The 23,649-nt window shown below is 38.9% G+C and overlaps 2 protein-coding genes across 17 annotated transcripts in view; both read left to right on the forward strand.

The window, feature by feature from the left end:
• CWH43 (cell wall biogenesis 43 C-terminal homolog) overlaps positions 1 to 10,367 on the forward strand; it is a 34,525-nt gene extending 24,158 nt beyond the window's left edge. For 5 of the 7 annotated variants that reach the window (XM_079305565.1, XM_079305567.1, XM_079305569.1 and 2 more), the window contains 3 exons: positions 228 to 289; positions 1,337 to 1,492; positions 2,983 to 6,295. In XM_079305565.1, coding sequence (XP_079161691.1) covers positions 228 to 289; positions 1,337 to 1,492; positions 2,983 to 3,070 — 306 coding nt within the window. In that variant the 3' untranslated portion in view covers positions 3,071 to 6,295. Of the gene's footprint in view, positions 1 to 227; positions 290 to 1,336; positions 1,495 to 2,982; positions 6,296 to 10,045 lie in introns of those variants that run through there. The other 2 variants (XM_079305564.1, XM_079305568.1) reach the window with 2 other exon arrangements.
• A 360-nt stretch (positions 10,368 to 10,727) lies between these two features.
• DCUN1D4 (defective in cullin neddylation 1 domain containing 4) overlaps positions 10,728 to 23,649 on the forward strand; it is a 185,390-nt gene continuing 172,468 nt past the window's right edge. Inside the window, exons 1-3 of one of the 10 annotated variants that reach the window (XM_079306157.1) lie at positions 10,728 to 10,929; positions 20,467 to 20,537; positions 21,482 to 21,521. In XM_079306157.1, the coding sequence (XP_079162283.1) occupies positions 10,905 to 10,929; positions 20,467 to 20,537; positions 21,482 to 21,521 (136 nt within the window). In that variant the 5' untranslated portion in view covers positions 10,728 to 10,904. Of the gene's footprint in view, positions 10,930 to 11,335; positions 11,355 to 11,502; positions 11,676 to 15,287; positions 15,307 to 20,466; positions 20,538 to 21,481; positions 21,522 to 23,649 lie in introns of those variants that run through there. The other 9 variants (XM_079306152.1, XM_079306158.1, XM_079306155.1 and 6 more) reach the window with 9 other exon arrangements.

Here is a 23,649-nt window from a genome sequence, read left to right on the forward strand (position 1 = left end):
GTCTCTAATTCTGTTATTCTTTTGTTTTAAAATGAGATCTGTGTTAAGAGATATAAAAAAGTTGTCTCATTTGCCCATATCTAAGTGAGCTTTTTTCTTTCTACCTTATTACAATGTTTCAGGCAAAATATTTTTCTGCAGTGAGTTTACACATGGGTCCTATTACTGATTTAAAGCCTACCCAGATGAACACTTACTTTATTTGTTTTCTTCCCTTTCACTTCTAGGATATTGACAGCACAGATCGGGACAGATGGTGTAGCTATATTATGTATCGTGGAGTAATAAGGTACGTTAAAGTGGATCACTTATTTGTAGGTTGAAGTATCTTTATGATTATCAGTTTTGTAATCTTTTGTAAGTGATTATGGAAGAGTCCTACATCCCTAAACAATTATTATGGGCAGTTGGATCTATCATAAAATTATGTGAAACATTGATCTTAGGATCACAAGAACTGGTATATCTCTGAATATACTTTGCAAAGGCACTATTACAGGTTTCATCATTCAGTGTCAAAAGCCTTCAGATCTACTCTGTTTTGGTAGCATAAAACTATGTTTTTCTAAAGCTCTGGCTTTGCAGCTTCATTCTAAAATGTGAAGCCTAAGAACTAATTTGTATGTGACACAGAAGATAGAAATTTTGAACTATCATTTAGGGCTTGTTGAAGCAAAATGCTGATCTGACCCAGCCAATCTTTATGGTGGATTTAGTAGAAACTTGAACTGTGTAAGCCCATATTAAGGCACAGGACCTATGTACTCCATATTTTTTAATACCAAATTGCTTGCAAGTCATTCTCTTGGTGATGTTTGGACCGAAATTCAGCTTATTCTGAATAAACTATGCAAATTCTGCAGTGTTCACAAGTTGTAAACTTGATAGCTATCTTAACAGTATTGAGTAAAAAAGAAAAAAAAGGCAACTAAAAAAAAACTCAACTAAAACACTATTTGCAATTTGAATTTTTCTCATTATTCATTCAATTGATGCATGAGTTTCTTTCTTGAATATAGAAATATTTGCAGTGAAAATTTGGTAAGCTTATCTCTGCACTCATATTCTAAAGCTGTAATTTTTTTTAAAAGGTTTTTAGACATAGAACTTATTTTTACTGCCAAGTACAGTTTATCTGTTTTTATGTTTGTGACATGGTGTTATAATCCTGTTTATGGAGAACTTTCAGTTTTTGGGAGGTGAGATTCACAGAAATGAAAAATTGTGTTGACAAGTTAAGGCATAACTCTTGGGGGAAAAAAAGATACATTCATTAAGAATGTGGTGAAATTGTCTTGAGTTATTTCTTCAGACTCACTCTTCTCATATTTGATAGGCTGGGTTATGCCCGCATATCTCATGCAGGTTTAAGTGATTCAGAAGTCCAGATGGCCAAATTTAGAATCCCAGATCATGTGGATAGTTATGTTGACAATGACAGAATTGTCACTGATCCCAGCCAAGTTCCTGAGGACATCCACTTCAACCCCAGGTGAGTAGGTCTCATAGGAAATGAAGGGGTGCATGGTGTCTTGTAAAAGAGAAGTCTGTGAGCAAAGTGAGAGGTACTGATCAGTACCCAACTGAGCAGAAGAGTAGGAGTCAAGAACTTCTGATTTGTAATATCATTTTTTCAATTGATTTGGCATGTACCCTGGGAAAATCAGTCTGTTGTGTCACAGCATAAATTGCAAGTAATGCTCATTTCACCCAGGCAATTTCTGAGATTGTTTAATAGGGGTATTTGCCAAGTGGTGTGGTGATTCATCCAATACATGATTAAGATCTCCCATGTTTCTCAGCTTCAGGGATTGGGCTCTTAATATCAAATATTGGGCTCTTAGAAAATCAAATACAATATATACATTAAGTACTTTTTTGCATAATCATTTTTAAACATACCATATAATTGGAAGAAAAATTAAAGAGAATACCTAAGGCAGTATGTTGCATGTGTTGAGAAGGAAAATAAAAGGACTAGGTTTAATATAAAAGAGTTATTTTTTTCTAAATTGCTGTAATTTTCCCACTAGTATTGCATAAGGAAGAGATATATGGAGAAGGATGTTTATTCTCATATTAATATCAGTGAAAGAATCATGAAGTTTGTGATAGATGTTGCTACAGAGAGATAATTCCCAGTAATGCCATGTTTACTACTCCTAACATGCATAATACAGAATATATGACTTTCTCATGTACATCTAACAGTTGAGCTTACTCACTTTTTATGTACTACTCAGCCACTGGCTTTCTGTGTAAGCAGGAGTTTGCCCAGACTTTTCCACATGATGGTACTTGCCTACAGTTAGCATTCATGTTCAGATTTTTCTCAGTTGATTTCAGCACAGAATCTTGTCCTAATTTCTTTTGTCTGCCTATAATCAGAAAATGTTTACCATATTGGAATAGATTTAACTTTTCCTCATTAACTCTACTTCTTTAGAAATACAATGGCAGTGCTCTTAAATATTACTTAGCACTGATATTTTGAATAAGTACTCCATTTTACTTTTGTAAGTCTGTCTACCATAATAGTCAGTTGTCAAAACTTTTATATTTTAATTTGGTGTGAAAAATTACAATTTTCACCATAATTTTCAAAAGCAAGATATACAATATTAATAACAGTGTTGACTGTTTTCATACTATGAGTGTTTAAAGTGTATCTCCACTTGAAATCAGGACTATAAACTTTGCTTAGAATTTAAGTAGAAAAATGAAACACTCAGCTTTTTCAGCTGGAGTTCAAAGTATAGACTGCCTATAGCATCAGTGGAATCAATATAATTAATTGTCTCCACTACACTCAAAGACCTTTAGTAGGAGAGAGTACAGAAAACCTGATTTACATTTAATAGAGTTGGGGCCTGTTGCTAAAATAAAATGTCTAGAATATTCAGAAATAGGGTAGTAATTGTATTATTTAATTGCATGGATTAAATAATGTAATTGTATTTCTTTGTTGAATGTTTTTCTTAGGTTTGGATCTTATAAAGATGGACATAATTATGTGCCTATTCATCATTTTCATATGAGCACTCCTAAATACTTTAAACGGACAAATTAGAGCAAGAAAATAAAATATTGTTAAGACCATTGAGAAAGGTTTGTTGTTTGAAACTGAATTGGCAGCCAAAAAGACTACACTGTTCAAGGATGAGCAACTCCCATGCTGCACAACACTGTGAATGTCTATGTAATAGTTGGTGACTTTCTTCTTTAATGAGCTGCCATCACTGTTAGGGAGGGAAGATGAATGCATTTTGATAAACTGGTATCTATCTTGGCCAGATACCTGCTTTGTATGCAAAAAAGCAAGGGTGAGAACTTGCTTTGGCAAAAACTTCTTCAGCTTTTGTGAAGGTATCATGTACCATGAAGTTTCAGAGTGCTATTGCTGTTATTGCAATAAAAAGCTTGGCCTTAGGTTTTTCAAAATAAGAATGGAATCAGTGTATTTCTTAATTGGGAGTTATGCAGTAAGTATGTGTTTGAAGTGTGTGCATTTTCGACTCTAACAGTATTTACATGTGCTGCTGTTCTACATTTTATTCTTAAATGAGTTTTACAACAATTTGCAGATAATTGATGTTCATAATACTGGAGAAAAAGAGGTGACTTTTATAGACTTAATTTTATTAACTGGACATTAGACACTTCAATGCTTTTACAAAGGGAAGAGTACCTCTGAATAATGGTGGTTATGAAACACCTACATGAACAGACTGACAAATTATTAAAAGCAGTCATGCTTAACAAGGTTTCTGAGAGGGGAGAAAAGTTGCTTGTAACTTTTATTTAAAATTAACCATAATAAAGGGAAAAAAAAAAAAGAAAAATGCTTTTTTTCTTTGCTAGTGCTACACTTCAGTAGGACTAGATAGACTAAAAAGAGGTGTTGCTTTCTTGACCTAGGCAGTGAATTTTGTTATGCAATGCACATGTGACACAATGTAAAGTGTTGAGTCTTCTCAGAGTTTCTTGGCATTGTCTTATATTTAGCTCCTGATCCTTCAGTATAGGTGCAGAGCTTCCCTTGAACAATGAGGGCATTTTCAGTGTTGTCCAAAGGATGTTTCCCGCTTGTGAGAAACCTGTTAGATAATTTAAGTGATGCATTCAGTTTGGAAACCACATCTGTGATGTTGGCATTTAATACTGTGTGTCTTTCCAGTAATATCTAAACATACCACAACTGAAAGGAATAGGTTATGTTGCAGGAAAGAGGGTGGATTTCTTTTCTCCCTCTAATTCTTCACCATATACTTTTAAGAACAGTTGAGCGTACTCAATTTTATTGTTTCTCCAGGATGTGTTTTTACCCAAGGTTTCTTGTTCTGTGGAGTCAGGTAATTACTGCCAGCACCACATTTGTCACTTTATTCTGGTCACCTATCATTTTGCTCCTTTGTTGTTAGAGCTGTGTTTCTGAGAATGAAATTAATCACTGGTCTTTGTGGACAGAAGATATCTGAACAGCATTTTAAAAGCTCAGTGGTTATGTATTCATTATCTCAGATATTACTGACCATTAACCAGCAATTGTTGAACTAATTTCTCACCTGTGGGTGCTTTGTGTGCCTTTACAAGCCCTCTGAACTTGGATAAATTACAATGGGGAGTGCTACAAATTATTTTCTTGCATTTTTAGCAGTTTTTTTCTGCAAACATCAGTAGTCCTGGTCTCTTCTTTCACCCGCCTTGCAAAAGCAGCTGGCACTGGCACTGTGTCACAGTGCTCTGAGTATCCTTATTTATTTTCAGCATGCTCTCATTCTAGCTCTGATGCACATCCAGCAACAGGTTTGCTTTTTCATAGTCTGTAGAATACATAACATTATCTTGCCACATTATTTAACATTCTCCACAGGTTGACTCTGCAAATACCTTGCAATGTGAGCAGTTTGTTAATATGAAATGCAAGAAATGATACATATAAGTACAAAAAGCTTGAAAACTCCTAATTTTTTAACAATTGAATATTAGGATGAGGATATTTTTCAAGAAGCCAGATAGCATAACATGACTTGTATAACAGATCCGTTTATAAATTATATCTGTATGTAATCTCCAAAGTCTCTGAGCATACTTTGGTGGATTTTTTACAGGATTTAGACATGCTCACCCCATTAGAAAAATTCATGTTGACAGTAAAAAAATCTAAACTTTAAATATTCTCTTCCTCTAAGTAGCCTGTGTAGTTCAATGTATGTAATTAATAGCTAATATTTGTTGACATTTGCATTATTTTATCAGAATGATTAAGAAAAAACATGACCACAAACTGTATACTTCTACTACTGTGTTTAGGATTGGGAAGCTGAAACTAAACTTTATTTGTCCTTACAGCTATACACTGATCTAATCCCTGGTATCTCAGTGGTTTAGAAAAATGTGCATTATATATCTAAGTCACAACCACTGTTTCAAACTATGACAGAAATGTGCTAGAACAGGTCCTGCTGCAGGGGTGTGTGACTAATCTTTCGGTTTTCTAATCATACTCTCTTCATCTCAGCTTTCATAAGAAAGTATGTTATGAAAGAAAATGTTTGTGGATATCTTTATGCATTCAGAGATGACAAGCAAAGAAAAAAGTATAAATCAAGCAGTATTTACTAAAGGTTTGAACTTTTGCTTGTGGTAAAAAGATCTAGATTACATATATCTGACTTCTAAATATGTATTCTGTTGTACTCCAAATCCCATCCTCTGAAATTCTGTGCAGGTCAGTTGTAGTTTGTAGGAATGTGCAGGAAGAGACAGCAGTACATCAGGGGCCTACCAGTGTGTATCTTGGAATAAATAAAGAACTCCAGGTAACATATACAAGCGCAACTTTTGAGGGTAATTGTACTGGATTCTTCAGCAGTGGGGAGACTCCATTCTCCTCTTACATATATATTACTGTCTTGACTCAGGCACAGTGACTCCAGTGTTGTTACAGAGCACTCCAAAATCTGGGAGCTGCAGTTCAAACCTCTTGGGCTAAGAAAATCTGACATTGTTATTTTCCATTTTCAAAAACAGTGTTGCAGCTACAAGCTGAGCAAAAGTTGGACACACCCTTTGGTTTTGAACCAGAGTTGATGTTATTGAAACAAGTTGTTGCAGCTTAAATGTATAGGTAACCAGTTCCCACCTGTCTCACTGAAACGCAGCACTGAGAATGTTCATGGTTCTCTGTGAGTGAGGGAGCTTTGTGGCCCCAGAGAGACATGCTGACTGTTTTGATGCACCTCCAGGGTTTAGGAAGAAATTCTTAGGTGTTCTCAAGCTTGACTTCTCATAATGAATGGAGTGTAAAATTTTTAACTGAAGCTAAAAAAATCTGTAACTGGAATGTAAGAATTTGAGTATCAACAGCCCTGAAACATAATTTTTCTCATGTATATAAAATGACATTTGTTTGCAGAATGTTACAGAAGGACTTTGGGGCCTAAGTAATATACTTGTGGAACAAGTGTTAGAGAACAGACCTTTTCACTTCAGCAGGGAACACAGTATGGGTCTATGGCATGGGGTGATTAAAATGACCTGGACTGTTTAATGTTTGAAGAACTTTGTGCAATCTGCAGCTGCTGCTTTCTGCCACTTGAGGTCCTCTTTTGTCCCTAATTAGTACAGTTTGCTCATGCCAAGAGGGAATAACTCACAGGTGTTAGGTTTTTTCATCTTGACTCTGAGGGTGAAAAATCTTTTCAGAAGCATTACACAAAGCTGTATGACTTGGGTATCAGATACCTCTTCATATCTGCAGATGATTTAGATCTGTGATTGCTGGACTTCTTTTAGGCACTTTCTTAATTTTCTTACACTACTCTGCACTGTACTTTGTTGCTGCTTTATCTGCTTTCTTAATGTTCAGCAAATTCTTCTTTGTAATGTTTTTCTCTTCAATAAAATTTTCTTCCTCCTCTACCTTGTAAAACACATCATGGCTTGTGATTCTGGTGCCTAAAATGAACTTTCAAGTTTGTTTCTAAACAAAGCAAGATGAATAAAAGTATTCAAGAGATACAGTGACTTTATCAATCTGGAGTCTGATATCTTTTGGAAATAGAATTTCCTTTTGGAAATTCTTTCTCAAAGATGCATCTGCACTTTTTCTAAGAGTGAAGAAAATACAACTAAATAAATAACTTCTCTTTCTCATGCTATCCAGCATTTTTCACAGTCTACAATTAAGTTTTTATGTGGTTGCCATTTTAGCTATCAATTAAAAAAGCAATGCAAGCATAAATAATCAAACAATGTAAGCCTTTCTTCAGAAAAAAAAGAAAAAATCAGAAGTTTCAAGTTTGATCTAACAGTGTGTAAACTGGCAGATGCATTTACTGCCACTCTCCATTTCCATGGTTTGTTATTCCTCTCCTGTGCATTGATGGGAGCACTTGCACATATGTGCAGTAATAATAATAGTACGAATACTGTGTAGCAGATCTGGATATTTGTCTGGCTGGGAAAACAAACAAACAAATAAAACTAAAAGAAGTGTCAAGGGGTTTGTTTTGGGATTTTTTGCTTATTGGGAGCATTGAGGAACAGTTTTGCACTTTGACTTACCTTGCTACTTAGCTGTCCAAGTGATTGTACTGGCACAAAAGAGAGTTAGTATTAAGGCAGTAATAGTGGAACTGCTTAAGCTGCCTCTGTCCATGTGGTGGTTCCACCCTGGCTAGGTGAAAACCAAAATCATTCTACCACTCCCCTGTGCAACTGGGCAGGGGAGAGAAAATATAATGATTGGCTTGTGGGTTAGGATAAGAACAGGGAGAGATCACTCACTAGTTAGTGTCATGGGCAAAACAGAGTTGGGGAAATTAATTCAATTTATTGCCAACCAAAATAAGAGCAGGACAACAAGAAGTAAAAAAAATCTTCGGAGCATGTTTTCCCTCTCCCTCCCTTTTTTCTGGGCTTAATTTTATTCCAAATTTTCTACTCCTCCCACACAGTGGCTCAGGGAGATGGGGAATGGGGGTTATGGTCAGTTCATCATGTGTTGTTTCTGCTGCTGCTTCCTCCTCAGGGAGAGGAGTCCTTCAGCTGCTCTAGTGTGGGGTCCCTCCCACGGGAGACAGTCCCACACAAACCTGAGTTCTTCTCATTAGTTGCAGTTCTTCATGCCACTCTTCCATGGGGTGCAGTCCTTCAGGAACAGGCTGCTCCAGCATGGATCTCCCACAAGGCCACACCTTTCTGTTGGGGGCACGCAACTGCTGCAACGTGGGGTCCTCCACAGGCTGTGGAAGATTGCTGCAACCCTGTGGAGCTCCACAGGCTCCATCACAGCCTGCAGGGGAATATCAGTTCTGGAGCACCTCCTCCTCTTCCTTTACTGACCCTGCTATCTGCAGAGCTGTTTCTCTTATGTATTCTCACTCCTCACTTCTCTAGCCACGATTACATCTGTGCATTACTTTTCTTTCCTTCTTAAATATGTTACCATGGAGGCATTACCCCATCACTGATTTGTCTGTCTTGAAGCTGTCTGGCCTTGGGGATATAGAAGAAGTTTTCTAGCAGCTTCTCACACAATGATTGATCAGCCATGACCTGATTGATCTGCTCTATGTAAAATGGAGTATTTCTGCATTTTATAAACTCAGGCTTCAGAAGGGAAATACAGGCCTAATTTTGTAGCATCTGATGGCTTGGATACTTCCATAGCAGTTTCAGCTAGTGGTGAAAAAGGAGATTATAACTTCTTAAGGTTGGAATGAAGGTCCATGTTTTAATAGGCCTTATTCTCATGGGGCAGGCCTTTTCTGGCTGATGCATGAATGCCCTGTTTAGCAGGCAGAAGCTAAGAAAACAAAGTTTTTTTTATCTTACCCTATGGATTTCTTTGCAGATCTCATTTTTATGGGTCAGAGATTATACTTGTACATTCAAAAATATACTGAGGGCTTGAAATAGGCTTGTGAAACCTATTGCTTTACAATTTAGAATGAAAATAGTTACAGAAGCTGTAGTCTAAGGAAATATATTTAAGGCCAAGTAGTATCTTTCATTTTAGACTAATATAAATGGGGGAAAGTACAAACCTTTCTGTCTTGAGATACAACCAAAAAGGGTTTTCTGCTACATTCTTCTGTGCCACTTTTCTTTGCATCATATCAATTTACAACTTTGTAAGTCATGGAAGACATTTTATTTTTTAATACATTTTTATTCTGAACTAGCAGCTTGCATGCTTTTTATGGTCAAGTGAACAAGCAGACACCTCTAAAGGAATTGTTCCTCTTAGACCAGAATTAGATCAGACGAGCTACTCAATGGTGCCCCTACTGGATATAAGAATTTGAGATGACATATACTAATGTGAATGCCTGGCATGTGGGATGTTACAGAACTACCAAAGAAGTGAAACCTAGTTTACCTTGCTTTATAATTACTCTTTTTTTGGTAGAGGTTTCACAGAATTGCAAAATATTCTGAATTAGAAGGGACTGTCAGGGATCACTGAGTTCAGGTCTCAAGTAAATAGTTCAGACGGGGACTGAACTTCAACCTTAGTGTTACTAACACCAACTAACTGAGCTAAAGAAAATATTATGAAAATAGGAAAATATCCTGAGATACAGGCAGGAAGTTCTATAGAAATAATTTCAACAATTTAGTGAGTAAGTAAGAATTTCAAATAATGCAAGCTTTCATTGCTCTGACATGGGTTTTAGTATGCGACTTTTGAAAAGCTGATTCATTTTCTTGAGGACTCCATCCTCTTCTCTGTAAAACAGGTAGTGGAAAACACAAGCAAAATAAATCATCTGCACTTGCACATTATGATTCACTGAGTAATGCAAAGCTTACAAAAACCTCCAAAGAAATAGAAACAAGCCTGTGATCAGTTAATTCAGGACTATACGTTAATGCAAACGGACAATTACCTTAAATTTGGTATTACTTCAGTTTCATAGATCTTGACTTTTACCTAACCTCTAAGCGGAAAGGTTTATTTCATTACTCAGTTTTGTCTTTATAATCCTCCACTGTGCACAGTGCTCTAGCATTCTCTTCGCATATGTGTGTTCAGCGCCGAGGAGTGCCAGGGCCGGCATTTATCCCTGGAGCTCCACGGGATGCTGAGCTCGCAAGCTAAGCAGCAGTGACCTGCAGGGTGTCTTCCTCCCCCGCCTCAGGGATGGCGACCTCCCTGTGCAAGGAGAGGCAAAGGAGGCTGGCTCCACGCGCTGGATTTCTGGGATCGAGAGCAATCCCTAGGGGCAAACGCCGCTGCCATCGTCCCCGCAAGGAGCACTCTTGGTTTCCCCACCGCCCAACCTGCCGCTGCTGTAACATTGACCTGACACTTGTGTGCGTTCGGCTGGCGTTGGCAGCTTGCCATTTATTCTCCTTTGGAAGAGGGAGATGGAAGAAACAAGGAATTATTTCTACACTAGCCGGTGATTTGGCCACACTGCGTGGGGATCACGGAGCAACAAGAAAGTGCCGCAGTCCGGCCCACCCGCGGCCCCTGAAGGGCGGGGTACCCAAAGACCACGCCCCCACGACACAGCCAATCGAATCAGCGCGTGGGCGCGGCCCTCAGTTCCCACAGCCAATCAGCGCCATGGGTGACACAAAGTGGTGCTCTTTGCACGCGCTTTAAAGGCCGGGAAAAACTGGCAGCGCCAGAGCCCAGTCAGAGCAGAGAGAGGCGTGGCCGGCTCAGCCTTCTGTCCAATGGTGGGCCAGGGAGGTGCTGCGGGGCAGGCGGGGGCAGAGTGGCAGGAGCCTCACCCAGTAAGAGAGCGGAACTCGCCGCATCCCCCAGCAGTCCGGACCAATGGGCGCGGGCAGTGGGCGGGGCGGGGGTGTCCGTGCCGAGGCTCTGGATTGGGAGCAGGGCAGGAGCCGGGCTGGGCCGGCAGCGTGTGCAGCGCTGCACGAAAATGCACTCGGATGCCGCCGCTGTCAGTGAGTAGCGCCAGGGCCGGGCCCGCCGCCCGCCTCGCTGCCCGGCCGAAAGAACCGCTCGGCTGGGACCGGCTTCTCTTGCCCCAGACCAGTGAGGCTTGGCCGAACGCGCCACCGGGACCCCGGCTGCCGGGGAATGGTTCAGGCCCGCGGGTGCGGGACCGCCGCGGAGCGAGGCGGTGTGTGCGTGCCTGGCGGTGGGGCCCCCGCGGCCACAGGACAGCCCTGCGGCCCTCAGCGCGTTCCCCCGGGAGGCGGGGGCGGGAGCGGGCGGGGGCAGCCGCACCGGGGAGGGTTGGGGGCGCTCGGAGGGTGTGACGCAGTTTGCCCGACCCAGCTGGCGAGCGGATGAGGCTGTGGCCGGCTCTCGTGGCCGGCAGCGAGAGAGCCGCGACTGCCGAGGGGAGCGCGGACTGCGGGGCTGCGTGTGTAGGGGAAGACAGGCGGGGGTGAATTCAGCGGGTTCCGCCGGGCCGGTGCGGGAGAATCGGGTTGCTTGTGCGGGGGACTGGAGCCGCGGCGCATGGTGGGAGGTGGAGTCCCTGCGACGGCGGCCCCACACAACGGGCCGGCGTGGCGAACTACATCTCCCAGCGGGCCGTGCGGCGACGCGGCGCTCTGCCCCCGCCCCGCTGACCCCCGGCCGGAGCCGCCGTCCCCGCCCGCCCTGGGGAGCACGGGGCGGTCGCGCCGCCTGCTTGGAGGAGCGTGGCGAGGGCTTTGTCTCCGCAATAGAGTTTCTGGCTGTGCGTTCCGAGCAGCAGGGACCGCCTGCTGTAGACGGGTTGCATGGCGCTGGGGGGGTCACACATCTGCGTGGCCGTGGGGTGGCCGGGGTTCAGGGACAGGCGCCGTCTCCGCTGGGGAGGCCAGGCTGTCTTCCCGGGCACAAAGCTGCCCTGCCACAACGACAGATTTCCCTGTGAAATCCCCCAGGAACGTGTTCTCACATCTCTGAGATGCTTTATTACTGTAGAACTTGCTTGTGGGAAAGATAATGAAAATTGAAGCTTTGATCATGCGTTAATGAATGATGGTCTGACTTTTGGACAATGTCCTTAAAGCAGTGGTGGAAAGAAATGCTGCATAATGCTTGGATTTTCTTGAAGCCTTCTGTGTCTCTCAAAATGAGATGTCATACAGGGACAGCCTGGTAAAGGCTCTAACTCATAAGGTTATATAATTTTTTTAGTAGTTCTGGTTTATTTTACCTTTATATTTAGGGATCAATATGTGTTGGTGGTGAAGGCTGCCATTAAAGCAGAAATAATTGCCTCATATTAGAAATGGAAGGTAATTATTCTAGAAAATGCCTTCTGTTCAGTGTCTTTTGTCATGTGCCCTGTCCAAAAAACATGCAGGTCCTCATTAAATACACGTGTTAATTGCATTCACAAACATTCCAGGGCTCCATTATGTAGGATGTTGAGACTACATAGTGATTTTAATTTTTTTTCAATTTTAACTTGTCTGCAGAAAATAAGAAGAGTACTCTTCCTCAGCCTTCAGCTGTTGCTGGCTTTTCATTAAAAATGTGCTGTGGAATGATAAACTTTTACGCCTCAATTTTTTTTTTTTTTTGCTTGTGTTTGTATTATTTTCAATAGATATGTTTCCCTAAATTAGCTAATTTCATTATTTGTAGCTTCATAGTGGTTGGTTTTTTTCACTGGTCTAAATGCTTGAAGCAGGAAGTGTTCGTAGCAGAATTTTGCACATATAGAAGCTGGTTTATGGTAGTCTCTTCACTGAAAGTTTATTTTGAGCCACCTTTTTGATCCTTCTTATATCCTTATCTGTTCTCATGATATAAACTCCATTGATACATATTTGCTCAGTCTTAGTTTTATTTCCTGAATACATGCCTTTCACATCATATTAGGAAAAGAGCTTTCCTTTTTTCTATTGAAGATGTTTGATTGAAAGTTTTTTGTAGCTCCTGTAGTTATAATTGGAAAAGCTTCTCTGTGCAAGACCATGCAATAGGTTGAATTAGGCAGGTAAAGTTTTTTTTTACTGCTTCTGTTTATTCTGTTGTGTCAGGATGAGCTCTTATTTGTGTAATTGCAGCACTTAATTTAAATTTATTTTTGTCTGAGTACTTTTTGTGCTAACTCTTAGTGAATTATTAATCTTGTGTTTTCTTTAGTTCCCCTCCTCCCACCCTTTTTTTGAAGGTATTAAAAGCAAAGACTTTGGGCTTTTTCAGAGCATTTGTTCCTAGTTTTGTTTGCGTCTTCAAGCAGAAGATAACTTGCTTAATTTGTCTGTCTTGTGCTTGCCAAAAAGCATAGCACTAGGAAGCACAGTACATCCTGTGAAAGTGTTCAACTCTTGTATCCAATTTAAATATTAGGGCATTTAATAGTGTGATGATTATTTCTTCTACATTAAGTAAGACTACTAAAAGGGGCTTGAAGCAGAACCCTTAATTTAAATGTGCCAACATTGTTGTCACACTGTCCAATTAAATTAATTAGAATCATGGTCTGATGTTAAACAGAATTTTTACTTTTGGCTCATAAAGAGATGAACTACCAGTTCATTCAGTGGAGGCATATGTATATGCATATAAAATTGTTTTATATAGATGCTTATATATGTAGTTAGAGCTGCAAGGCTTTAGCCTGTCATGGGGAACTGACTGATGTGACACACTTGATGCAGATGTGTTGCTGCTTAGACTGTGGGACTGGATCTGCTGCAGCTGCTCATTAGCTGTAGATTACTGCTTCCCTTGCTCTGTTGGTGAAGTGGTTTGTAGGAGCACTCTCTAATCCACCCAGTGAAATGTACCTGGGGTTAGCTCTTGCCACTTACTTAAGCTGTCTAAACTGACAGGTTGATTTCTTGCCTGAAGTGGGTTGGGGAATGTGGCCATGGCCTATGCTGCTGGCAGAGCTGTGGGGTCAGTAAATTTTGGCAGGGAGGAAGAAGCAAGCAGCTGGGACAATAATGCTTTTGACTGGCATAGCTGTTCCTAGGCTGTTGCAGCTCCATCGTGATGCATACCAGATGTGCATGGTGCTGGATACCCCTGTAGTGTGTGCTTGACAGGGCTGCATTTATGCTGGATTAGCTAGAGCACAAGATACAAAGTTCATATTAGCTTTATGCCTTTGTAGGATGCCAGATGACACCTAGCATGAAGTCAAGAGTAATGCTTGCAAAAAACTCTCAAGTCATGGCAGCCAATGATGCAAAACGAGCTCACGGACACTTGTTTGAATTAATCTGATTGTGGAATATAAGTGTTAGACTGGATGAACACTTTTCATCAACAGAAGCAGACGTTTTGCACCAGAAGCCCACTTAGTGCAGTATGGTGTCTTTGCTATACAGCACAAAACACCCAACCAAAATCACCCCCTCCCAAGCAAACTCAAATACTGCCATGAGCCAGTTGTGCAGAGTATTTTATCCTATATATTAGTATAGGAGAATTAGCCTAGCTCTTGTTTGTTCAATCAATTTAAGGTGAATGGAAATGTATTCAAACTGAAGTAGCAGTTACACAAATTCTGCACTGCTTAAATTGCTCTAAAATTCTCCATTAACTTTAAATTAGCGTAGCTCTTTTTGGAAACAAGCCTTCCGATTAGGGCACTCCAAAAACACCTGGGTAGAATAAAGATTTGTTCCTATGGGGGTGAAAAAGAATTATGCTTTTCTTTATCTATGTAGCATGCAGTGATCTTAAAATACTTTGTTGCAGTAGTCATTCTAAGTGGTAATACCAAATGAATTTGGAATGTTTACCTTTAAATGATTCTAAGGTGTGTGTAGTAACTCCAACCATATGTTGTTGCTTGGGTTTGGGTTTTCTGTACGGCTTTTTATTTACTAGCTTAAGTCAATCTGTGTTTTGCTCCAGAACATTTTAGGCTGTTGTGTTTGGAAAATGTGCACAAATTTGCAACTGTGGGTTTTGGATACCGCTGATGTCAGCAGTAGCTCTGAGCTTGGTGCAGGCAGGAGAAACATTCTGCAATGTGGTGTCTTTAGCTTTAATGGCTAGGGCCTGATGCTTCTCAAGATGGGTTGGATCATCCCATCTAATTGCATGTCCTTACTTTCCAAGCTGGAATTCACTTCTGTTTTCCTTACTTTCTGAATCATGCCTTTTATTTGACCACACCAAATCAAGGGAGACCCTGCTTTTCAAGCCTGTTCTGTCTCACTTGACCCAAGGCACGTTGTCACATGGTGGGGACTGGGAGAAAGGATTCTGCAGGTTGGCCCTGATATAGGGTGTCACTGCCTGTAGGGATACAGCTACAGGCACATTGGAAATAGATTCTTCATCCTGCCTTTGACAGGAATGCACAGTCAGCTCCTATCTTCTCTGTGCTGCAGTTTGGGATTCTCAGTCTTCAGGTGTGTTAAGTTGTAATGTAAATAATGGACATTTCTTTTGCCTTCTGAATTTAGTAATGAATACAAAAATTTTACTTCCTGAATGTGAGTGTTGAGGGCTTTCACCAAATGTAGGTTTCAGATCTGAACTTCTAAGTTCATTAATAATTTAATCATTCAACAATATAAATTGTATTGTTGTTGGGATAATTCTGTAAGTAGTCTAGAGAACATAAAATGGTATATTTTGTAGAAGATTAAATGATTGTTTCCTGAATAAGTAAGCTTTATTTAAAGTTAACTAAGGCAACAGAACTTTGAACTATTACTGCCAGTACTACTACAAGTTTTTTCCTATCTCTGTTACTTGAAAGCAAGGAAAGCAATTAAATAAAAGCCTAAGTATGCTATATTAATTTTTAGGTATGAGCTTCCCTGATGTGTGTTTTCTGTAATTTTTTTTACTGGTGTATCTTAGCAGTAATGAGAATTACTACTATTCTATTACTACTGCTATTTTCTATATTTAAATTTTAACATTGTATATATGGCATATCTGTTAAGGCTAACTATTTTTAGACCCACTGTTAAAGTGAGATTTTTGTATAGATTTTCTATTTGCTTAAAAAATTTAGAAGCTTTTAAAGGAAACTTTGAGTCAGCTAATTTCTTGTTTGCTATTATTGTTAATTTTTTACTAGGTTTTTAATAAATTGTACTGAACCCTATAGCTGTGTTTTGTCCAAGCTTTGAATTTCCTCAGCAGGAACTAAGTTACAGGTTTTGTTCAGGCAGGTACATTTTTGTTTTCTTAGTATTCAGATGTTAATTTAAATAGTTTGGCAACACATTGCTCCTTCCGATAAAAGATTGGGATTTGACCTTTGAAACCTTTGAAAAGTTTTTCATTTCAGATAGGAAAGTAGAGTATTTGAATCCAGTTTACCTTTATACTTTGCTTGTATTTAAGATACATGGAATTTTTTTGTGTTCTTTATTGTATTTCATGTGTTCATTAATGAGAGGGTGTAGAATGTTTTTTCTCTAGTTTGTTATGGAAGGCAAACCCAGCCAGATCTTGTTTCTTTTATCTCTCTGTAACTGTCAGGTCCACAGTTTAAACCTTAACCTGTAATATTCTAAAAATTATTTTTAACTGTTTTCTTTTTAATTTTAAATGGTATATGATTGTGACTAATTTATTAACCCAGCCTTTTAACACTTAATATTGTGTTAGTGACAAACTGCAGACAAGGTTTAAATTGCATTAAACTGGGTTGGCTCTGTAATTTCTTTCCTTTCTGGGGTCTTGATATGCAATTATTTTACTTTTTTTTTTCTTTTTTTTTTCTTTTTTTTTTTTTTTTTGCCATTGCATTCTGAATTATTGCAAAGTATTTAATATCATTTGAATTTTCATTGCTTCAGACCTCACTGAAGATCAGCTACCTTCTGTATAAAAAATAATTTAGTCAACAAAACATGTATGCTTGTTTGACATACACTCCTTAAAGTCATAGCAAGCTTTCCAAAGCATTTGGAAGTATTTACAAAGCAAGCAGGTTTCCTACTTCTGATTTGAGGTCAATAAACTGTGTGGTATGTCAGAATCTTAGAATGGCTTGAATTGGAAGGGACCTGAAAGAGAACCTAGTTCCAGTCCCTGGGCACAGATACTTTCCACAGACACCAGGTTGCTCAGAGCCCCATCCAGCCTCACACGCTTCAGGCTTGGCACATCCACATCTTCCTTGGGCAGCCTGTGCCAAGGTCTCACCACCCTCTCACTAAAGAACTTTCTAACTAGTATCTAATCTAAACCTACTCTCAGTTTGAAGCTGTTCTTCCTTGTCTTGTCACTATGTGCTCTTTTGGAAAGTCCCTCTTCAGCTTTCTTGCAAGTCCCCTTAAAGCACTGTGAGATCTCCCTGGAGTCTTCTGTTCTCTCCACTGAACAACCCTAGCTCTCAGTCCTTCTTCATAGGAAGGGTGTTCTATTCCTCCTCTTATCTTTGTGACCTTGCTCCAACAGGTCCATGTCTTTGCTGAGCTGGGGACCCTGGAGCTGGATGCAGTTTCTGTAGGAAAAAAAACCCCAAGAATCAGACTAATTCATGTGCTTCAAAACTCTTGTCTTCAGGTGAAAAACAGCTTCACACCTGATGGCATTGTTTGTGTAAAGCTCTTATAACCAGCTGTTGAGTGTGAAGCTTCATGTGGTGTATCCCTCCTGTCACAGTGGTGCTGGAATGGTCAGGTGGGTTCATCTGACACATTGCTGCTGCCACAAGAGGCTGTTGTGCTCCTACTTCAGCAGACCTTTCCTGTTTCTTCCTCTGACTCAGCTGGGGTTGCAGCTCCTTGGTGATCTGGTTCAGGGCACTGGGCTGGCACAGTTTGATTATTTCTTTTGTGGATAAGATTCCATGTGTAGTGGGCTGACCAAGGGGGTCAGCAGGCACAACTGTGGAGACTGCATAATCATGTGTGGAAAGTTTGCAAAGGTGGAGGGGAGAGAGTGTGTTCCTGAAGAATGCAGTTGCAGCCAGCTGTCCAGTTGCTTGCCATCATGACCACTGTTGATCAGTGCTTTTTGCCAATTTCCTAGATAGAGTTATTTGAACATGGGCATTGTTATTTTTGGATTTTGTTTCTTAAAAAACGTGGGTTTTTTTTTTCAAAATGGGCTTTTTCACAGTGGCATAGGATACTTTGTGTATTATTTTGAAATATAGGTAAAGCAAGCACTGACTCATTGACCAATTTAGAGGATAACCTGAGCTGTAATTTAGCTTCCCTAATTTAATGGGTGCTGCTTGCATTTGCTTTTATAACTGTAAAAGAAACCTGTTTAGATAATATCTGTACACTGTGCAAGTTTCCCCTGTGAGAGAAAGAAAACTTTGCACTCTGATCCTCCATATTCATAAGGTGTATGGTGTGATATTTCTTGTATAAGAACTGGAAAATATATTTGTATAACCCTGCTAAGTGCATCATAATTATGTAACTTATTTCTGAAGCAGCTTAAAATGGTATGGATATTTCCAGTGGACATGTAAAACATACTAGCATGAACTATGTGTTGTGAAGTACCTAGGAATGTTTTGTTTCAAAGGTGATACCTATATGTATAACCTTAATTTTAGAATATTTTTTCAGCCATTTTTAAGAGTGCTATCTAAAGTTAATATTAGATTAGAATAAATAAATATTTGTTTAGTGTTTTCAGCTTCTTCTGTCCAGATATAACTGGTTTCTCTTAACAACTTATGTTCTTTGTAGATTTTAGCAGCAAGAGAAACTGTAAAATTCATATTCCAGAAAGTTTAGTCTGATCTGCCAGTTAACAAATTAAATCTTATGTTTTAATTCTTCCCTTCTCAGAATGGCTATTATGTTCCATGTTGTCCTCATTGTTTGCCCCTTTCTCCTTTTGTTTTTTCTCATGGCTTTATATGAATTGATGGTTGACTAAGAAACTCAGGATAATTTTTTCCTTGCAGAATGGTTCTGCTTAGTATTGTTTTACTAGCAAAAATGTAACTTTATTAAGCACTTAATGCAGGAAAAATACTAGCACCCTGTTCGAGGGTCAAGACCTTCCTATTGTAGCTTAGAAGATCTGGATTGTCTTATTGCTTTTTGTAGGTAAAAAGATCTGGATTGTCTTGACTTTGTTTAGACAAAGTTAGCTGAAGTTGGAAACTCCATCTCTGTTACTTCTGACTTAGGGCAATTTTATTGCTGTGGTAGATTGCAGACAACACGTTAAGAAATAGGTAGCAAATAATTAAATGGTACTCTGGCTAAAGTAATGAATGAAATGTTATGATTCCTGAAAGTATCCTTTGATTTTTAATTTTTTTTAAATTCACTGTGACAAGAGAATTCCACAGTGGTGTGTGTGTAACAAGTACATTTGGAGTAGGCAGTTTGTTCAGTTCCACTTGTTAACTTCATGGCACTGTGGTTCCCTGACTTGGCAGTTGGATGTTTAATGATGGCTCTTGTTTATTTGGGTCATCTTAAATGTATCTTGAGAACATTCCTTTGAAATGCTCTGGATGGAAATAAGGGAATTATGTTTTTGACCTTACTTGTATCTTGCATCAGCTGCTGGGCAAAGCCAAATTAAATGTCTCATATTAGTAATGCTTTGGTGCATCAGCTGGGTAGTGACTCTAGGCACATACAGGAGAATGTCACATCCAGAAGTTTGCTTGGAATACTTTGCTTATCATACAGTACATTTCTCTAGAGTGTTTTGGCACAGGAATTCTAGTGGGGTAGCTGATTTATTTTTAGTTTAAATGGAGATACTCTGTAGTAGTTGGCTGTCTTGAAGCCCTCTCAGTGGTTTGTCTTCAGCTTGTGAGATTCTTCTTGGTTTGCTTGCTGTCTGGCTGGATCTCAGCTGTTGTTTTGTAAATTACTTTCCAGTTTTGTTCTTGCCACATTCCTAGCAAAAATAGTGAGTTCAAAAGAGAAAAATTAGTTTGTTGCTCTTTAGCAACTGAAGCAAACTCAAGTGTTTTATATTTGGAGTGTGGAAGCAAAACTAAAATTTATGCTATGGCTTCTTCCAAGAAATGTCAGAATATTTTATTATCAGTTGTTTTGGCTCTTGTCTTAACAGCTGCTGCATTGTAACCTTTGGTTTGTTATTAAAAAGACATGTTTCAACTGTGTATTCTGGTCACTTTTGCAAGGAAATTAGTATAAAAGCAAGTACGTACGTATTAATAAAATCAGATTTTTTAAGAACTAGGATTTTTTATTAATGATTTTAGAATGTTCCATGGTACTTAACTTGATTTTGTAATAGGTGAAACAGAAGGACTGTGTAATATGGAAGTTATAATGATTCCTGTTGTAAAGGAAAAAAGTGTTTTGTGTCTTTATTCAGCTATAGTTATAGTTAGATACACTTCTGTTCTGTGGAGGGTCATCCATGCATTAAGAAAAATGCATATGTAGGATATCTTTTTGCAGATTTCAGTTACTCTGCTCAAGTGTTGAAAATGCCAGTGCTGAAAAATATTGAGCAAAAATGTTGAGATTACTTTTATTTTATAGTTCTGGGATGATTTTATTAAGTAGCCAGAACATAGGAAGATTGTGACTGCTGCATCTGGAAACCAGAAGTTTAAAACCTTTTTTTCTCCCCCCCCCCTTTAGATTTTCAACTGAATTCTCATCTATCAACACTGGCAAATATTCACAAGATTTACCACACCCTCAATAGGCTGGTAATGACTTGCTGTTTTCTCTTAGCAGAATATCTAGGGCTTTGGTCCAGAATATTTTGTGATTGAAATCATTAAGTGATTACGCTTATAAAAATTATAACTGCCTTGTTGTATGAAGGGCTGTTGGGTTTGAATTGATGAAGAGATAAGCAATATCAGTAAAAGGTGAAAGATTATACTCCAGAGGTCAGAGTGGAGTTTGAGCTTTGTTTGAACATTGGATTTAAATGTTGCCTCTATACAAGAAACTTTCTTGGATACGTTAAGTGATGGTAATCATCATGGTTATCCAGTTTCCTACAGTTCTTCTGGAAAACATATTTAATGAGCAAGCTGTCCTCTTACACCCATGCAAAAATTGAAGCAAGGTTTTTTTGAAGACTTTTCTTGCTTATGTGCTATGTATTTACATTTTTTTTATTGCAATCATAGCTGGAAATGGTGATATGGCTTCTGTGTGTGCAATGCGAATTTAGTGGAAAAGACCTTGCCTGCAGAAGGGGGTAACTTATTTCCAAGATTTCAGTTGGTTTTTAATCAGTTTCCTTTAAAACACGTGTGTGTATTTATGCTTAAGCAAAGCCATTTCTGTGCTAAATGATAAATACAGTCTTTCTAATGCTGCATTTGTTAGTGGAATTATTCTATATAATAATGCCTATTCCCCACCTATTAGGTAGTTATTTCCACTCTTGAAATAATTTGATATGCTTTTGATTGAAAAAAAAGTAAAAAATATGTATCAAATTCAATTTACTTGAACTTTTTAGATAAATTTGCAAGGGTAACTTTTTAGGTAAATATGAGCTGAAAACAGACTACAATCTTAGGTAGATGATCCTTAAGTAATTAGGATGAATATCAATATCAAGTAAAAGTTAGAAACAGTACAGAAGAATGAACATCATCATTTTGTTTAACTGTATCATTCCTGTTTCTTGCAGAACCTGACAGAGGACGTTGGTCAAGACGATCACCAGACAGGTATTTAATAGGGATGGAGTAAAAATAGATTGAAACAATTTAAATACACTTTATTAAACAAGTCTCTTTAAGTTGACTAAAAATGATGTTTTAGAAGATTAAAGGAGTTTAAGGAAACAAGTGCCAGGATTTCTAAGTTTTTTCAAAATAGATGTTTGTATTTTTGATTTATTGAATTATGTAGGACTTGAACAGGTTTCAACAGTATCTGTAATTTTACTGTCTCTTAGTTTAGAAAGCTTAATGAAAAATTTCTCTCACTCCTGAGTCTCAACCTATTGAATAGAATATCCATGCTCTTACAGTGTTTTGAGTCTTGAATGAGCATTAGTGAGAACACAGCAGAAGCAAGACCTCTTCTGGCTGTTGTGATGCCTGTGACTGAGTTTAAATGCTGTGCTCCAAACAACCAGCTTTTTTCTTGACTGGTTCTGATGCAGATTATTTCTGTTTCTTGTGCAGATTTTCAGGCAGTGTCTGTGTACTATCTATTTATAAGCTTGTATCTGTTTGTTTCAATGAAGTGTCATCATTATTTGAGGCCTTCTCAGGTGCCTGGTACCAGCTTCCTGCCATTCTTGATTTGTCAGCATTTGAGCTTTGTGACTGACTTGATGTTTTGCAAGAGTTGTTACTTCCTTTTGCGTTTTTTACTTGAGTGAGCTGGCAGTTTCCTTGGTTTATTTTTCTTCTTCCCTTTCTGTGTTTCAAGCATCATACCTGAGGAGGGAGGGAAATAACTTACTGCCTTTGTGTCCTGATCACTCACTCAGCAGAATTATTATTTAAAACTGACCATGTTTTCCCTATCATCTGTCTCAAAACGTTTTCACTGCCCTGAGGTGATTGCTATATTTGCTGATGTTGAGCATTTAGGAAAGTGGAGAGAGCTGTCAGCTCCTCCTGGAGATTTCTGGCACACACTTAGAAATCTAGCACACTCTTAGCCTAGAGCAGTGAGAAAAGATGCATAGGACTGCATTGCTTGGAATTGGACAGAGCTCACTTAGGATTATGCATCCTCCTCTGTACAGCAGCAGGTGACTTTCATGCTTGAGCTCTTAGCCCAGCCACAAAAGGCTTCTCTGAAATATTTTCCTTCAGTGTGGTTAGTGATTTGATACTTGAAATTAGCTCATTATGTAAATGAAAAGCCTCTGAAAAAGAGATTGTGACAGATAGTTCAAGAGAGATTTTAATGTCCATATTTTAGAACTAATGTTCTCTCCCATCTTGTGGTGGAGACTTGGAATTTTCCCCTATGTGACCCAGGTGCTCTAAACTAAACAGCTACATACTGATTTCATGTATGAAAACATATTCTATAATCTTGTTTACTCTTGATCACCAAGACCTTGTTATGAAGCATTGAGGTAGTCCTCTTTCCTCACTAATCAGTAAGTGTTGATGTACTTGAGGTATTTGGAATTTGTCTTGCCTCTTGCCTAGCACTTCTGTCATAAAGTATAAACAATGAGCCTTGGTGCTGTCATTACCTCTGTTAGAAGGTGCTTGAGCACGTTACTGGCTTTGATGAACAGTTTTCTACTAACACTGATGGTATCCTATTTCCTGCACAGTGTTGTTTCAATTAAGCTGTTTCAGAAGTTTAAATATGCCTGTTGAATGAGTTGGGGCACAAAATTCCACTAGAGAGTGTGATTTTTTGCAATAGTTGTAAAAGAACCTTTCAAACCAGAAACAAATATGAAATGAGATATACCAAAAGTATAGGTTGATAATGCCAGGTTCCCTTCTCATCTTCAGATATTATTTCCACTATTTCATATGCTTCTGCCCTATTGTATGTCTCCTTGTAGGAAAAGAATGAGGCCTAAATGTTTGCATAAGTTCCAGGCATGTTCAGTTGAAATGTGTCTTTGATTTGACTCATATGAGGACAAATGGACATGCAAGGAGCTATTTCAGCCATTGGGAATGTAGTACAGTGAGATGTCCTGTTTTTGTTTTGTGTGGGACTTGATGCTTCTGAAACATCTTATTTGGAGAGACTCACATAAATCTATAAAGAGTTACTTTTGCAAATTGCTTGACTTCAATGTGCCTAAATTTTTGGAACTTTGGTTCCACAGTAAGAAGTTCTCAAGACCTATTAATTTTGTTACAC

This window comes from Erithacus rubecula (genome assembly GCF_903797595.1).
Source record: "Erithacus rubecula genome assembly, chromosome: 5".
NCBI classification, from domain to species: Eukaryota; Metazoa; Chordata; class Aves; order Passeriformes; family Muscicapidae; genus Erithacus; species Erithacus rubecula.